Source organism: Arvicola amphibius, chromosome 6 (genome assembly GCF_903992535.2).
Source record: "Arvicola amphibius chromosome 6, mArvAmp1.2, whole genome shotgun sequence".
Lineage (NCBI taxonomy): Eukaryota > Metazoa > Chordata > Mammalia > Rodentia > Cricetidae > Arvicola > Arvicola amphibius.
The window spans coordinates 19,327,810-19,345,749 of record NC_052052.2 but is presented as its reverse complement, the minus strand read 5'-3'; the positions used below and the strand labels follow the sequence as shown (position 1 = coordinate 19,345,749).

The following is a 17,940-nucleotide window of genomic DNA, read 5'->3' as shown; positions in this document are numbered from 1 at the left end:
CATTGGTGTTTTTGCCTAAATGTATGTTGATATGAGGGTCTCAAATCCCTTGGAACTGGAGTTACAGGCAGGTGTAAGCTACCATGTGGGTGCTGGGAATTGAACCCAGGTCTTCTGGGAAGGTAGTCAGTGCTTTAACCACAGAGCCATCTCCCCAGCCCCCCATAAAATATCCAGTTGCTATTTCATAACTGTAATTTTGCTAGTTATGAATGTAAATATCTGATATGAGGATATCTGATATGAGGATATCTGATATGAAACCCCCAAAGAAATCAAGATCCATAGGTTGAGAATCTCTGACACAGAGAGACATTGTCTCAAAAAATGAAATCAAAAATAAACCAGGGGGCTGGAGAGATGGCTCAGAGATGGCTCTTCCAAAGGTCCTGAGTTCAATTCCCAACAACCACATGGTGGCTCACAACCATCTGTAATGGGGTCTGGTGCCCTCTTCTGGCGTGCAGGCATACACACAAACAGAATATTGTATACATAATAAATAAACAAACAAATAAATAAATATTTAAAAAACCAACAAAGAATACTGGGCATAGTGGTACATCCTATAATCTCAGCTCTTAGAAAAAGACCTTGATTCTAAAAAAAAAAAATCTTTTTTTTTTTTTTTTGGTTTTTCGAGACAGGGTTTCCCTGTAGTTTCTAGAGCCTCTCCTGGAACTAGCTCTAGTAGATCAGAAAAAAAAAAAAGAAATCTTATTTTTAAAAAAGTACTTAGATATTTTATTTATTATTTATTTATTTTGAGATTTTTCAGACAGGGTTTCTCTATGTAACAACCCTGACTGTCCGGAACTCACTTTTGTAGACAAGGCTGGCCACAAACTCATGGAGATCCACCTGCCTCTGCCTCCTGAGTTCTGAGATTAAAGGGATGCACCACGATGCCTGGCAGATCTTTTATTTTTTTAGATTTATTTATGAGTGTTTTGCCTGCACACATGCCTGTGCACCACATTCACGCCTGGTGAAGGCCAGAAGAGGGCGCTGACTTTCTCGGGACTGGAGATACAGATGGTTGTGAGCCATCATGGGAGCGCTGGGAATCAAATCCTCGCCCTCTGCAGGAGCAACAAGTGCTCTTAACCACTGAGCCATCTCTCCAGCCAGGAAATACGTTCTTTTTAAGCATCCTGCGCCACTCTTCCCTGGCAGGCCTGTGACTTTCTACTTAGACCAGACTGGCCTTGAACTTGAGGAGACCCACCTGCCTCTTCCTCTGGACTGTGGGATTAAGGTATGTGTCACCACACCCAGCTATCTTTGGGTTATGACAAACAAGGATTCAATGTTAGTAGCAATTAAAATCATACACTCCTATTGGACAACCCATAACCACTTCCTCTCACCATCATTGGAGCCTCCTTACAATAAAGATAACCGGAGCAGAAACAGTATCCAGCTTGCTGCAGGAATACATCTAAAGAGGTTGTTGGGGTGGAGCCCGGGGAGATGGGGGTGTACAGGAGGGATCTGTCTGAAGCGTAGGAACCACACCTGCCTGTCTCTGATGGAAAGGGGGAATGATAAGAATAGGAAGAGTTAGACTGGAGAGCTGGCTCAGTGTTTAAGAGCATTGCCTGCTCTCCCAGAGGACCCGGGCTTGATTCCCAGCACCCACATGGCAGCTCACAACTGCCTTTATTTGGACCAGAACCTACTTTATGTAAAGAAATAAGTAGCAGTCAAGGGTAGAACCATGAGCGGCAGATCCCTGCCATAGTGCAGGATGTGCCTTCCACTGTCTGCCTTCAGTGCTGATATCGTTAGGTCTGAGTCCGGCACATGGTGGGGCACTTGCTGATGGGGCAGCACTGGAGAAGATACTGTTTCCCATCGAAGGCCAATGCACAGGGTCACACACAATCCCTGAACTTGCTATTCTATAATGTACAATTAATCAGGAAGCTCCAGGCTGGCAGGAACCGGCAGGAACCGGGTGTATTGTAAGCATTCTCATTGAGTCAGTGGCCAGCCCAATGCCAGGCACACAGTAAGAAGATGAAAGCTGTATTGGGAATAAAAACATAAGAAAATTGATGTGGGATTCCCCTCTGTATGCTGTGAATATGTTTTTATTACCATTGGTTAATAAAGAAGCTGCTTTGGGGCTATGAATTCCAAGCAGAGATAGAGGAGGAAAAGAAGGCGGGGTCAGAGAGATGCCATGTCGATGCCGAAGGAAACCCCAGCAGCCTGCCTCAGAACCTTACTGGTAAACCACAAGTCTTATGGCAAAATATAAAATAATAGAAATGCTGGGCAGTGGTGGCACACGCCTTTAATCCCAGCACTTGGGAGGCAAAGGCAGGTGGATCTCTGTGAGTTCGAGGCCAGCCTGGTCTACAAGAGCAAGTTCCAGGACAGTTTCCAAAGCCAAAGAGAAACCCTGTCTCAAAAAACAAAAACAAAAACAAAAAAATAATAGAAATGGGTTAATTTAAGATGTAAGAGCTAGCTAGAAATACGCTTAAGTTATTGGTCAAAAAGTATTGCAATTAATATAGTTTCTGTGTGATTATTTTGGGCCTGGGAAGCTGGGAAACAAACAAGCAGCCTCCAACTACAGAAAATGTTTGTCAAGTTTTGATAAAGATAAAACTAGGGCCTTGGCTAAGCTAATAAAATGATTTAATTTTTTTTATTTTTGAAGATATATTTTTATGAGTGTTTCACCTATATGTATATCTGGGCACCATGTGCATGCCTGGTGCCCTTAGAGGCCAGAAGAGGATATTGGATCCCCTGGAACTTGAGTTATAGATAGATGGTTCTGAGCACCATGTGGATGCTGGGAGTCAGTTCCGAGTTCCCCAACCACTGAGCCATCTCTCCAGTCCCAACATCAGAGATCAGGATTTAGTTCCAGACTGCTTCATTCACTGTGGGGCCTGGGGCAAACCATCCTTTCCCTTTCTCTTTGGAATTTGTTGTCCACACTTATATATACTTTGAACATTATAGATTCATGGTTCTCACCTCTGGCTTCATCACAGAGTGAACCTGGAATGGTTCCAAGTAATGCATGGCTGCCTGGGCTCTACTATGGAAGCTCTGGGTAGGGCACAAAGACAATGTTTAAAAGATCCTAGGCAGTCCAGATTATGGCCAGGCCTGAGACTTATGAAGTAGCTAACTTGTCTCTTAGGTTCTACAACCACGTTTGGACAGGGTCTATAAGGAAGGAGGCCTCTGGGGCTACACCTGCCTACCATGAACACAGACACCTCCATGTGTTACGTCTGGTTTGTCGTGCATGTTCACCACGTGTGCCTAGCTGAGCTCCAGGCTCTCTATCAGCGAGGCCAGTGGGAGCTTTGGATGAGTCATGGGAGCAGAACACTTTAAAAATGGAAAACGGCTGATCTTTTCCTGCCTTTATACTGTTGCCTTTTCCAGAGTCACATAGTTGAATCACAAAACATTTTGCTTTTACTGACTGATTTCACTATGCATTTATTCTATGCACATTAAACTATTTTATATGGGTGGTAGTTTGAATGTATTTGGCCCCCATAAGCTCATAGGTAGTGGCACTATTAGGAGGTGTGGCTTTTTAGAGAGGGTATGGCCCTGTTGGAGGAAGCATGACCCTGTTGGAGGAAGCATGTCCCTGTGGGGGCGGGCTTTGAGGTTTCCTATGGTCAGGATACCACCCAGTGAGTCAGTTAACTTCCTGTTGCCTGCCTGTGGAGATGTAGGACTCTCAGCTTCAGCACCGTGTCTGCCTGCACGATGCCATGCTCCCCACCATGATGATAATGGACCGAACCTCTGAAACTGTAAGCTGTCACCTCAATTAAATGTTTTCTTTGTAAGAGTTGCCATGGCCATGGTGTCTCCTCACAGCAATAAAAAAGCCTAAGACAATATGTATTGGTGTTTTATCTGCTTGGGTCTATATACCACAACATGAGCCTGGAAACTCCTAAGGCCAGAAGAGAGCATAGGATCCCCTGGGACTGGAGTTACAGACTGTTGTGAGCTGCCCTGTAGGTGCTGGGAGTTGAACCTGGCCCGTCTTCTGGAAGAGCAGCCAGGGCTATTAATGATGAGCCATCTCTCCAGTTCATTTTTTTTTTCTGAAGGAAGATAAGTACTGTTCATGTTGGCCTTGAACTCTGAGTTCAGGCCACCCTGCTTCAGTCTCCTCAGTAGCTGGGACCACAGGTGCACGCCACAGCACGCAGCTAGCTCCTCATTATGTGTTTATTAATTTGTTTGTGGCTCACACGGATCTACCTGCCTCTGCTTCTTGAGTGCTACTGTGCCTGGCTTTATTTTTTTTAATATTTATTTGTATGTGGATTAAAAAGCAGCGTTCCCCCCTTTCTTCCCAGGAGCACATGTTGGTCCATTCCAGTTTGGACAATCATGAACAGAACACTTATAAACAAGCGTATGCCTTTATGCATATGTGAGTATATATGCTTTTACATAGATAGATTTTTGCCTCGTTTCGATAAATACCGAGGAGTTAATCTGAATTGTGTAGTAGACTGTGTTTGGTTTTGTCAGAACTGCAAACTGGACAGGTGATTATAACTCATGGCTTAAATCCCAGCACTAGGGAGGCAGAGGCAGGAGGATCTCTGTGAGTTCGAGGCCAGCCTGGTCTATAAGAGCTAGTTCCAGGATAGGCTCTAAAACTACAGAAAACCCTGTCTCAAAAAACAAAAACAAAACAAACAAAAAGCCGCAAACTGTCCTCAAAAAGTGTGTCTATAGGCAGGTGTTGTAGCTAATGCTTGTATCGCATCATGGGGGAGGCTTAAATAGAAGGCTCATAAACCTGGGCCACATAGACTTCTAACCAGCCTAGCTATGTAGAAAGATCCTATTTCTGATTATTAAAGTATTATTTTGCATTTTTGTTTTGTTTTTTGAGACAGAGTTTCTCTGTGTAACAGCCCTGGCTGTACTGGAGCTAACTCTGTAGACCAGGTTGGCCTTGAACTCACAGAGCTTCTCCTGCCTTTGCTTCCCTGGTGCTGGGATTAAAGGCATGCACTACCCCCACACACATAATTTTGCATTTTTTTATCAGCAATGAATAAAGTTCCAATTGCCCCACATCCTTGTCAACATTTAGTATTGTCATTTGCTTAAACCATCCTGATAGGTGTGGAGTTTTCTGTTATTTTGCTATTCTGCAATGAAATGTTGTAATGACTTTTTTTTTTTTTTTTTTTTTTTTGGTTTTTCGAGACAGGGTTTCTCTGTAGCTTTGGAGCCTGCCCTGGAACTAGCTCTTGTAGACCAGGCTGGTCTCGAACTCGCAGAGATCCGCCTGCCTCTGCCTCCCGAGTGCTGGGATTAAAGGCGTGCGCCACCGCCGCCCGGCTAATGACTTTTTTTTTTTTTTTTTTTTAAAGACTGGGTCTCACTATGTAGCGGTGGCTGGTTTGGAACTCACTATGTAGACCAAGCTACCCTCAAATCAGCAATCCTCCTGTCTCTGCCTCTTGAATACTGGGATTAGAGACGTGTGACCCTGCCTGTTTTATTAACTATCTTTTTGCAATGCCTATAGAATATGTCTGGTGAAGAATCATTTTAGATCTTTTTTGGGGTGGGTGGAGTTTGAGACAGGGTCTCTCTATACATAGGTCTGGATGTCCTGGAACTCACTATGTAGACCAGGCTAGCTTCAAACTCAAGAGATCTGCCTGCCTCTGCCTCCTGAGTGCTTTTGCCTCTGAGTGCTGAGTGTGAGCCACCATGCTTGATTTTTTTAAATATGTATTTTTATGAGTGTCAGCCTGTGTATATGTGTGGACATTATGTTCATGCAGTGGCCAAACAGGTCAGAAGAGGGGGTCGGATGCCCAGTAATTAGAGCTGAGAGCCACCATGAAGACTGGAACTGAACCCATTGTGCTATGGAAGAGCAGCCAGTGCTCCTAACGACTGAGCCTTCTCTCCAGCTCCTGTTTAGATCTCTGCCCCCTGCTCCTGCACTTTGAGACAAGGTCTTGTAGTAGCTCAGGCTGGCCTCAAACTCCCGATCCTCTTGCTTTTACTTCTCAACTGCTGAATTACAGACTTGAGTGCACCACACGGGGCTCAAAATTCCTGAATACTTTGGAGCTGGGTGTGATGGTGCATGCCTGCGATTTCAGCACATCAGATTGCTGAGAGTAGCAGAGCAGCCCAGGCTACATGGTGGGAGGCCATTTGAAAAAACAAGACAAAACCAGCAAGCTGGGGTTGGTGGTCTACGCCTGCAATCCTAGTGCTCGGGAGGTAAAGGCAAAGATCAAGCAGCTCAAGGCCAGCCTGGAAATACAGGAACTGGCCTATGGGAGCTCTCTGCACATTTCAAACCTAAGTCCTTTACCTGATGTTTTGGCACTACTTCCTTATAATCTTTGGTTTTTCATTCTTTAACAGTGTTCTTTGCTGGGCCAAAGTTTTTAATTTGGATGAAGCCTTATGGATCATTTTTTCCCCACTGATCATAATTTTGATGTATCTAAAGTTCATTATAAAACTCAAGGTCACATAGATTTTCTGTAAAATTTACTCTGTTTTTGACAAGGTTTGTTACAGGCATAAACCGCCATGCTCAGATTTTGAATGTGTGTGTATATATATGTGTGTGAGACAGGGTTTCTCTGTGTAACGGTCTTGGCTGTCCTGGAACTTGCTTTATAGACCAGACTGGCCTCGAACTCACAGAAATCACCCTGCCTGTCTCTGGAGTGCTGGGATTAAAGGTGGACTGGAGATAGGTCAGAGGTTAACAGTGCTTACTGCTCTTGCAGAGGTCCCAGCACCCACATGACAATTTACAAGCACCTTTAACTCCTGTTCCAAGAAATCCAATGTGCTGTTCTGGTTCTGGGGTCACCTGCTGAAAAAGGGGAAATGATGGAGGAGGGTCATCTGTCATGTTACTTTCATTGGTTAATAAAGAAACTGCCTTGGCCCTTTGATAGGACAGAAAATTATGTAGATGGAGTAGACAGAACAGAAATGTGGGAGAAAGAAAGCAGAGTCAGGCAGATGCTTCAGGCAGACGCCATAGCTCTCCTCTCCGAGATGGATGCAGGCTAAGATCCTTCCCGGTAAGACACCACCTCGTGGTGCTACACAGATTACTAAATATGGGTTAAAGCAAGATATGAGAATTAGCCAATAAGAGGCTGAAACTAATGGGCCAGGCAGTGTTTAAATGAATATAGTTTCCGTGTAATTATTTCGGGTAAAGCTAGCAGGGCGGCAGAACACAGCCCGCTGCAAAGCTAGCTGGTGGCCGTGAGCCGGGCGGCAGGAAGCGGCCTGCCATTCCATCTACAACCTGCATTCATGTGGCACACAGAAACATGCACAAAATAAAATAAACCTTTAGATGGTTTTTATTTTTGACATGTGAATGTTCAGTTCTAATGCACATGGATTATAGGAAGATTATACTTTCCCCATTGAACCAACTGTTCCTTCACCAAAGGCCAGTTGGCTATACTTAATGTGGGTCTGGGGGCTTAGTGTCTTTGGTCTGTTAACCTATTCCTTGCCAATCCTGTACTGTCTTTATTACTATAGTTTTTAGTCCATCTTGCAGCTGGGTTCTTCAGTATTGTCTTGGCTAATGTGGATCTTTTACCTCTCCATACAAACCTTAGAAGCACTCTGCTGATATTCATAAAATAAGTTGCTGGGACTTTTGGATATTATTTGTTGAAGTTATAGATCAAGTCAGAAATAGCTAGCATATTAATGTTGACTCTTCCTATCCAAAAGAACTATCCATTTACTTTAATATTATCAGTTTTGAATTTTTATAATATAGACCTCATACAGCTCGGCACATGCCTACAGTCCTAGCACTTGGGAGGCAGAAAGCAGTGGATCTTTACAACTAGAGGCCAGCCTGGTCTACATAGTGAGTTCCAGGTTACATAGTGAGGCCCCGTCTCAAAACACAATGTGTTAGTAAATGTGTGTGTTCACGTTGTACATTTTTTTTAGATAATTAGAATTTTAATTTATCAATGCATCTCTGTTTTGTGTATGTGTGTGTATACCAGATAGGCAGTTGCCTGTGAAAACCAGAAGAGGGTATCAGACTCCCTAGAGCTGGAGTCAGGGAGGTCTGAGCAGCCCAATGAGGATCCTGGGAACCAGACTCTGTTCTTCTAGAAGAACCGAGTCAGCTCTGCAGTCCCATTCCTAAAGATTAAAAAAAAAAAAAAATAACAGCCAGGCAGTGGTGGCACACACCTTTAGTCCCAGCACAGGCAAGTGGAACTCGAGTTTAAGGCCGGCCTGGGCTACAGAAGGAGTTCCAGGACAGTAAGGCTACACAGAGAAACCCTGTCTCAAAAACAAACAAAATCTTGCTGCAGGGTGAAGAGGAGTAGTGGACTGCCCTGTGTGACAGCATAATGGTGCGTGTGTATCTCAAGTATGCTTCTGTATGGTGCAACAATTGAAATGTAGTCAATACCCGTTTGTCCATAGTAACAAATGTTAGCCAATGCCATGGCTTGGATAAGAAATCCCCAGCTAGGTGGCACTGATATTGGTTACTACGGAGTGGGCACCTGATGTAGGTGGGTCTTCTTTCTATGTGTTGTTTTCATTGGTTAATTAATAAAGAAACTGCTTGGCCTGATAGGTCAGAACATAGGTGGGTGGAGTAGACAGAACAGAATGCTGGGAAGAAGGGAAGTGAGGCAGACGCCATGATTCTTCGACCCGAGATGGATGTAGGCTAGAATCTTTTCCGGTAAGCCACCACCTCATGGTGCTACACAGATGATTAGAAATGGGTTAATCAAGATGTGAGAATTAGCCAATAAGAGGCTAGAACTAATGGGCCAGGCAGTGTTTAAAAGAATACAATTTGTGTGTTGTTATTTTGGGTGTAAGGCTAACCGTGCGGGAACCGGGCAGGACGAAAAGCAGGCCTGCTCGCCCCACCACTACAGACACCTTCCCTCTGCCTCTTATCTCACCATGTTTTTGCTCTGCCAGTCTGAAAGGCAATGGGACCAACTGTCTGTCCATCACCCAAAGCCTATGGAAATCATCAACTAAAGCTTCCCTGCTCTTTTTCTCAGGTATTTCGTCAGAGCAACAGACTGGACCAGACTGGCATAGACTAGAGCAAGAATCAGTAGTAGGGAACCAGTCAGGGGGAGATGCATGGAGCTCAATGTTCAGCTTGCTCTTGTGTGTGTGTGTGGTATACAGACACGCATGCGTGTAGACCAGAGGTTGGTCCATTGCTCTGTTGTAAAACAGTCTTTGTATTTAACCTGAAGCTTACCATTTCAACTTGACCATCTGACTAACCAACCCTTGGGATCTTCCTGTCTCTGCCACCCCAGAATCAGGACTACAGCTGCGTGACACATTTGGGTGTCTATGCTTGTGTGGCATGAATTTTACCAACTAGGTCATCCCCCTTCCCCTCAACTTTCTGTAAGCTAAAACTACTCTAGGGGGAGTACCATTGCCAGATAAAAAGGAAGTTCCTGGTGCAATTCTTAAAATGTCGTCCTTGCTGCGCTTGGTGGGTGGGTTTTGTTTTTTTTTTTTTTTTCTTTTTTTTTGGTTTTTCAAGACAGGGTTTCTCTGTGGCTTTGGAGCCTGTCCTGGAACTAGCTCTTGTAGATCAGGCTGGCCTCAAACTCAGAGATCTGCCTGCCTTTGCCTCCCGAGTGCTGGGATTAAAGGCGTGCTCCGCCACCACCCAGCTGAGCTTGGTGATTTTTAATCCCAGCATGCAGGAGGCAGAAGCAGCAGGTGGAACTGTGTTCAAGGCCAGCCTGGCCTATAATGTGAGTTTCAGGATAGCAAGGGCTACACAGGGAGATCTTGTCTCAAAAAGTACCACAGAGCGTCTCACTTTTTGATTATTCATTTCTATTTTGTGTGTACAGGTGTTTGCCTGCACATATGTCTGTGCATCACATGTGTAGCACCCATCACGTCAGTCTCCTGGAACTGGAGTTACAGACGGCTGATGTGTGCTGGGTACAGAGCCCAGTCCTCTGCAGGGTCAAATGCCACTTAACTCTCCCACTATCTTGGTAAATTCTAATGGCTCCTCCTTGTCTATAGGACCAAGCCTGTAGTCTCTCACTGAGGATATGGTCTCCTCCAGTTAGCCCCCTCTACCCACCATCTTCAACCTGGGTCCACAGAGAAACACACATTGCATGACTTCCTTGCTCCGGGAGGCCATGCCTCTCACACAAATGGTCTGGAAATATCTGGAGGCTTCTGGAGACTTCATTTAGGAACAGAGGGCCTCTGTCTAGTCTGTGCCCTGACCTGATGAACAGCCAGCTAGCCCAGCTTGGCTCTTCCCATAGCTACTAAGAAGATTCTCAAGTTTTACAGTGGAACCGTTCCTGTGGCACTAAGAGCTCCTGAACTGTACCAAGGTACCTTATGGTGTCCTGGCAGGGTGTCGACAGCAAACAGGAGTATTTTAAATTTGAGAGCTACGAACATCTACTGGCCATGGAGCAAATGACCAGCTTGAGGTAATCTGCGGATTCCTTGAGACTGCGGCGCACTGCCTTGGTCTACTCCCTTATGAGACTGTGGTGTACTACATCATTCCAAGAAGTTGGGCTTTAGCTGGGTGCAGTAACACACACCTTTAATCCTGACACTATGGAGGCGGGAGGATCTCTGTCTACAAGGACAGTCGGGGATAGATAATAGATCGACCCTGTCTCAAACAAAAACAAAATTGGGTTTTTAGCAGCCACTGTGATAAAAAACAGATCACTGTGGGACTAGAGCGGTGGTGTTTGCTCTGGATAAAAGTTTGAGAATCTGTGCAGCACACAAGCACACAGACCCTATCGGTAACTGGCTAGATAGTGCTTGCCCAGCATGCCCGATGTCCTGTGTTCCATCCCTAGTATGCAACAATCTGCAGCACATTAACTGGGTGTGGTGGTGCACACCTGTGATCCCACTGCTCAGGGGTTGGGGGCAGGAGGACCAGAAGTTCAAGGCCAGCCTGGGCCAGAGATCCTGTCTCAAAAGTTTCTCCCAATTTATGTGTATTATTTAAAAAATATAGCTAATTTGCTAGGACATAAAAACTCTAAGTGATTTGGCATACAGACTTAATACATTGATCTCAGCCGTTTTTGCTTCGGGTGGGGGCTCCATGGAAAATTGCTGTTGTGATAAGGCTGTGAGCTAAGAAATTCTGGAATCTTCTGGTTTAAGAAATCACCTGGGCCCAGCACTCGGGAGGCAGAGGCAGGCGGATCTCTGTGAGTTCGAGACCAGCCTGGTCTACAAGAGCTAGTTCCAGGACAGGCTCCAAAGCTACAGAGAAACCCTGTCTCGAAAAACCAAAAAAAAAAAAAAAAAAAAAAAAAAAAAAAAAAAAAAAATAATCACCTGGGGGGCTGGAGAGATGGCTCAGTGGTTAAGAGCACTGGCTGCTCTTCCAGAGGTCCTGAGTTCAATTCCCAGCAACCACATGGTGGCTCACAACCATCTGTAATGAGGTCTGGCGCCCTTCTCTGGCGTGCGAGTATACATGGAGGCAGAATGTTGTATACATAATAAATAAATCTTAAAAAGAAAGAAATATAGAAATCACCTGGTTTAAGAAATCACCAAATCTAGGACACAGGAAAAAAACAACTATGGATGCTGAAATCCATTTAGAGCAAAGGACACACACAGAACACACAGCATGTAGCAAGGGTAACACTGTGTGAAACATTCGCCCCCTAGAATACATATACAAGAAACATGTGCCTTCTGGATCCTAGGGCAGAATATATATTTCTGATTTGGTTCTAGTTTAAAGATTCTAAGAAATCCCTCACTTCACAGGGAGAAAGTCAGAAAGGAAAAGCTGATTACTGCCAAACCACAGTCCTCCCTCTGGGCTCGGCCTGCTGGGCTGAGTGGCTGCTGTTCCGTGATGACCCTCACAAGGCAGGTTTCCTTCTGCAGAGGTGTGGCTGCTCCAGTCAGAGAGCTACGGAGGGGAGGGCTCAAGACCCATGTGTATCCCAACAAATGCCACTAGTCACAACTAGAACAAAATGGTTTTAATCAATTGCGTCACCCTCACTCTCCTGGGAGCAGAGCAACAAAAAGGCTCGGCTCCTGCCCCCAGAGGACAGTAAGGCTTATGTGTTTCCACACTGCAGGGCCCAGGCTAGGCAGGTGGGTGGGAGACAGGAGGCGTGGAGGGAAGAAATGGCAGGTGGCTTGAACATAGGAAAGCAAAGGGACCCTGGCCAGTTCTTGTGCCCCACGGCCTAGCCCAACACTCCCTCTCCCCGTCCCTGGCTTGAGAAAGGTCATGAGGAGGAGACAGGGGAGCAAGTCCCCCAGCAGGAGCTGCAGCAGCTGCTGGCTCCTTCACCAATAAACACACTTCATTACCAAGCTACAAGAGAGGGGTGGGAAGAGGGCCTGGGGTGGGCAGGAAGGGGGAAAAGCTGCCACCTGTGTCGCTGAGATTAAAGCAATGAGATGGTGCCAGACCCCCCACCACTAGCCTCACCCCCCAGTCTTCTTAGAACTGTGAAAAAGCTTTTAGCATGGCCCTCCTGTCTCCAGGCCGCTCAGAAGCTTGACTGAGAGGAGGCACCTGGCAGAGACAGGGGCGAGGGAGGGAGGGAGGGGGGAGGAGGGGAGAGAAGGGAGGCTGCTTCTCCCCAGAGGCTGCAGCTGGAGGGCTGCAGCCCAGAAGCTCACAGGGCGGGGGGAGGCAGGGATGAACCAACTCCCACCTCGAGAACAGGAGCCACGGGTTGGGGGGGTAGGAGGGGGAGGCAGGCTTGGTGGTGGGGTGGTGCTGTGTCCAGTGTAAAGCTTGGGGACTGCTGAGGAGGGATGGCTGAGCTAGGGACTTTCCCACCCCATTCCCCCAGAGCAGCAGGGACAGAGAAAAGCCATCACTTCTTTGGTCTTTGTGGCGGCTCAGCACATGGGTGGGAAGGAGGGTGGAGAGGGCGAGAAGGGTCCTTGGGTAGCGCCACCTCAGCAGAGTAGGCCTGGCTGGGAGCTCTGGCAGAAAGGTCACAGTGAGGCCGAGAAGCGCCCCAGGAGAGTGGCCATGGCGCAAAAGTACTTGCATGGGCAGTTGGGTGGGATGAGGTGCCCCACCTCCTGCCACATCATAGGAAAGGCAAAGCCCCCAAGACAGCCTAGGGGAACAGGCCAGGAGGGGATGAGGAAGCTCCACTGCCGCCAGGGCAGGTGGCCTGACCTTGCCACGCCAGGGCTCCCATCCCTCCTGTGCTTCCACCCTGACACTGGTAGCTGTGAAGGGACCTTCCAGAAAGACCACAGGGGAGCTAGCCCTGTAGGCGGGGAGCAGGAGTGGCAACAGGTCAAGGCAAGTCTTTGCCAGCAGGGAGTTCCACTCCCTCTGCTGCCAACTGAAGGGCAGGGCAGTCCTTGAAGACAACTTCAGCTCTTGCCTCCCCACTGGAGGCAGAAGGGGTTTTGAGAAGGGCCAAGAGTCTTCCAGAGACACAGAAGCAGGAGTTGAGGGCAGACGGAGGGGCTTCCCCTCCTGCCTTTCTGCTCAGGGCTGGGGACAGTCAAGGGACAATCAGCCCAAGAGTCTGAAAGCCAGCAAGTTGCAGCAATCCCCACCCACAATGCCAAACTAACAAACAAAACAGGGGAAATGAAAAATGGGGGTGGGAAGACAAACCAAAACAGAACCCAGCCCTCTGATCTCCTGCACAGGGCTGGGGACTGGGCTGGGAGCATCTAGCTGGGCCGGCACTGCACCTGGCCCTCGGAGTTGTCCTCGTCATCAGAGGCCCCAGCACCCCCGCTGCTCAGGCCTGTGATCCGATAGCCCATGTCCAGCAGCATCGCCTCCAAGGGGTTGGCGTTCATTCGCCGCTGGTTGGCCTGAGAGGCACCCTCCATATCCTCCACAACTCGGCCTGTGAGATCTTCACTCTGTCAAGAAAAGGCAGTTGCAGTGGGCTCAGGAAGGGCCAGCAGGATTCGAGGGAGGCGCATGTCCTGTGGCACATGCACAGGGGCTGGGGAGAACACATACTAGGATGTAAGAGGAAATGCCCACTTCAGAGTATCTGAGAGATCACACTAGAGCATCTATGGGGCACGGAAGGTAAAACACATGGGAGGAGGGACACATGTTGGGGGGGGAATGCCTCCCATCCGTGTGTGCGTGTGTGTGTGCGCGTGTGTGTGCATGTGTAGGGACAGCACGTGTGTTGGGTTCGGGACCAGATGCAATCCCCTACCCCTAATAGCCCCTTATCTTGGCTCTCTCACAGAAAGGTCCTATGGAGCCCCTTCTATAAGTCACAGCAAGTCAGTTCTGATCAGACCTACCATGGGAACTCCAGTCTGCCAGCTGCACCGAGAGCAGAGGAGGCCACACTGGCCTAGGAGTTCTGTGGGCAAGACTGCCCTCACAGCGTCCTCTGGAGTTGCATTGCCCCCGGGGTGAGCGAAACGGGTAGAGCTCAGACTTAAGGTACCAGACTCCAAGGTCTGTGGACCTCGCTGGGACTTGAGGAGTCAGCCCGTAAGCCAGCTTTTGGGCAGATACATCAGTTGCACAGGAAGGGAAAGGCCTCCGGGGGAGCCCGAGGCATCCCATGAGGGACTGATCTGTCTTCCCTCCTGCACCCCTGCTCTTGGTGGATGCTCATTTCACCTTCATGGCTAGCTCAAGGATAGTCTCCAAGAGTGCAGAAGCCAGGCTCACCCCAGAAATACCCACTGTATTGAGGGCTTCCTGGGCCCGGGGCTCCCAACACCCCAGCAGCTTTAGCCTGTGTGGCTTATTCACTTCCCCAGCATTGAAGCTCAGCCAAGAGGCTCTAAACACAGTCCCTATGTTTCTTGTTGTCTGGCTTTGGCTACCCTGCTTGTGTCCTCACCTCTGGTCGCGGGTTCCACAGTCGCACAACAGGGTCAATGCCACTGGTGGCCAGGAAGCAGTAGCTGGGGTGCGGCTGCAAGCAGTTCACAATGGACTCGTCCCCCTGGAGCACTCGGACTAAGTTGGTGGTCTCCTTTTCCCAGACGAAGAAGGAGCCATCGTCAGAGCCACTGACGATGTACTGAGCATTGCTGGCAGGGGACAAAGGGCAGGGAAGTCAGGTGGGAGACTCCCCTAAAGTCTCAAGTAAAGGCTTGAGGGAAAGGATGAAGCCTGGGACCACTCAGGTCTTCAGACTCAGAACCCTACCAAGCAAATGGGGTTCTTCCTTCGACACTGCAGGTACTAGTCAGTACTGTATTAAAACCCAACATTGGGGGGCTGGAGAGATGGCTCAGAGGTTAAGAGCATTGCCTGCTCTTCCAAAGGTCCTGAGTTCAATTCCCAGCAACCACATGGTGGCTCACAACCATCTGTAATGGGGTCTGGTGCCCTCTTCTGGCCTGCAGGCATACACACAGACAGAATATTGTATACATAATAAATAAATATTTATTTAAAAAAAACCAACATTAGTCAGGCAGTGGTTACACATGCCTTTAATTCCAGCAGAGGAGCTAGAGGCAGACAGATCTCTGTGCGTTTGAGGCCAGCCTGGTCTACAAAGAAGAGTTCCAGGACAGCTAGGGCTACACAGAGAAATCCATCTCGAAAAACAAAACAAAGAAAACAAAAAAATCCAACATCAGTGACTCTCTGGGTCCCTCCAAGATGGTGCTGCAGTACCCCATGGTACATCACTACATCCTTGGTGTAGGATCAACTCTTGTATCTATCTTAGTCTCTAAGAACATCCTCATCTAGCTAAGCCCTCCATCAGCGATCTGAAACTACCAAATCCTATGGTACATCCACAACACGGCCCACACCTACTGCTGACATTTAGAGGGGTCTTGGTAGAAACTCTTGATTTATGTCCATGTGGCTTACCCACCCAGAGGGTATAAACAAAGGAAGGATGGGGATTGGGGTGGGGGCTCTGTCCCTCAGGACCTAGGGCACGGTCCTGAGCACAATGGTCTGAGGTGCCCAGCCTCTCATAGTCCTCGCTTCCCCTTTCAGTGGCAAAGAAAGCTCTAAGTGTCCAGCTAAAGCCAACAGGCAAGCTCTAGGACGCTAGGCAGAGTGGGGATGGGGGAGGAGACTGCTCCAGGTACAGCGCTGGATGCTGTACTCAGGCCAGTCCATCATGGCTCCCGCTGGCTTCATGAATAGACCAAGAAACAGAGGCCAGCAGAGGTCCCCAAGGGGACAGAGGAGGAGCCAGGCAGTGAGTGGCCACAAAGTCTACACCTCCCGTGTGACCCCCCCCAACTCCTGCTGCCAATTGTATATGCACTCTCCTCCTGTCCAGGGCCTCAGACCTGCCAAAGAAATTCGCCTCCTTGATGTCTGTTGTGGTGTTGCAGTGGCCGCAGTAGCGGAACTGATAGTCGTAGCTCCGTTCCCGCAGCACCATTTCATCTTCCGAGATGGAGTCCTTGCGACTTGTGCTCCGAAGGCGAACTGGACCACCACCAGCTGCCTTCTTCTCCTCTGGGGGCGGAAATCGAGGAGAGGTGAGAGGCTTCCCTCCAGTTCCTCATTGCTCCCTCTAGCTCTGAGTGGTCTGTAGCCCAGTACTGGCAACATAAGGCTGTCGGCCTGCACCCTCACTCTGGAAACTGAGAGAAGGCTGTAGGGATGGATATGTGTCATGCTTCCCACTTGAAGAGCATTCATCGAAAGGACAAACTCCATGCTAGTTATCTGCCTCCAGTGAGGCCATTTTCTGTGTTTGTGGCCCACATCACCATGACCCAGCTCTCCCTACAACTCTGGCGAGAGGAACCAGACAGGCTTTGGGGCCCTTTGCAGATGACACTGGTCTGGGGGGCTACACCATATCTGTGGCCACACAGTTCTACCTAGTAGGGCTGAGTGGGGAACGAAGGCATTTCCACTGCCCTCGCCACCACGCCTGCTGCACTTGCACAGACTGCAATAAAGATACCAAACAGCGCTCGCCCCCTCAGCCCAGTGAGCTGCCAAGGCCCCGCCTGGGGACAGGTGGGAAGGCCCAGCTGCAGCCTACACAGCCTGCACTGGGCTCAGATGACTTCGGTACCTGGTGTCGTGAGCGCTCTCACTACCCTCAGCAGAGGCTTTCAAGCGAGGTGCTGACCATCCATCCCCCTCTTCAGGTGTGGAAAGTGAGTTTCAGGGTCAGCAGGCTCTCTTAGGCCATGGGGATCTGATTGCAGAGCCAGGCCCTGCCCGCATCATGTAGCCCCAAGTAGGTAATCCACAGCATGCTCTGCTCCGCACTCACCACCATCGCTTTTGGAGAAGAGGGCAGCTGTGATGTCCCGACCCAGCGCGTCACAAGCACTGCTGTGGGCCTGCTCTGGGAACTTCCCTTTGAAGTCGTCCAGACACTCCAGGGCCTCGGCCACATACTTCAGTTCAAAGAGGCACCGGGCCAGACGGAAGTGTGCCTTCAGGTGGCAAGGGTTCAAGGAGATGGCCTTGAGGCAGTCCCGGAGGGCATCATAGTGGTCACCGTCCCTGGGAAGGTAGAGGAATATAGATTAGAGGTGAGGCCACATCGCAGACACAAGGTTCCTACTCAGTCTCCATTTTCTTTGGCTACTTCTAGCTCACCCCTAACACACTTCAGGGGGAGGAGACGGAAACCTTGGAAGCATTGGCTAAGCCCGGCTCTCCCTCCCTGGGAGATGCAGCAAGCTAAGGAGCAAGCCAGGAACCCTGAGGTTTAAGACAGTAAAAAGCAGTGTCGGGCTGCCCTCTGCTGGGCACAGACGGCAACTGTGCACGGCTCACCTCAGGCACCCGCAGCTCTGCAGCAGAAGGCCTGGCATCTTGCCCACCTCAGACTCCCCAAGCCCTCCTTCTCTTTTCCTTCATCCACCTCCTCAAATCCCCCTGCTGGCCTTCAAAGCTATGTCCAAGGCAGGGGGCCCTCAAGGACAGTT

General features: G+C 48.7%; 1 protein-coding gene across 4 annotated transcripts in view; it reads right to left on the bottom strand.

Annotated features, from left to right (window-relative positions):
- Positions 1 to 12,053: 12,053 nt before the first annotated feature.
- Positions 12,054 to 17,940, bottom strand: part of Wdtc1 (WD and tetratricopeptide repeats 1) — a 48,516-nt gene continuing 42,629 nt past the window's right edge. For all 4 annotated transcript variants that reach the window (XM_038333147.1, XM_038333148.1, XM_038333146.1 and 1 more), the window contains 4 exons: positions 17,277 to 17,512; positions 16,330 to 16,501; positions 14,904 to 15,096; positions 12,054 to 13,947 (listed from right to left, as the gene is read on the bottom strand). In XM_038333147.1, the coding sequence (XP_038189075.1) occupies positions 13,750 to 13,947; positions 14,904 to 15,096; positions 16,330 to 16,501; positions 17,277 to 17,512 (799 nt within the window). In that variant the 3' untranslated portion in view covers positions 12,054 to 13,749. The remainder of the gene's footprint in view (positions 13,948 to 14,903; positions 15,097 to 16,329; positions 16,502 to 17,276; positions 17,513 to 17,940) is intronic.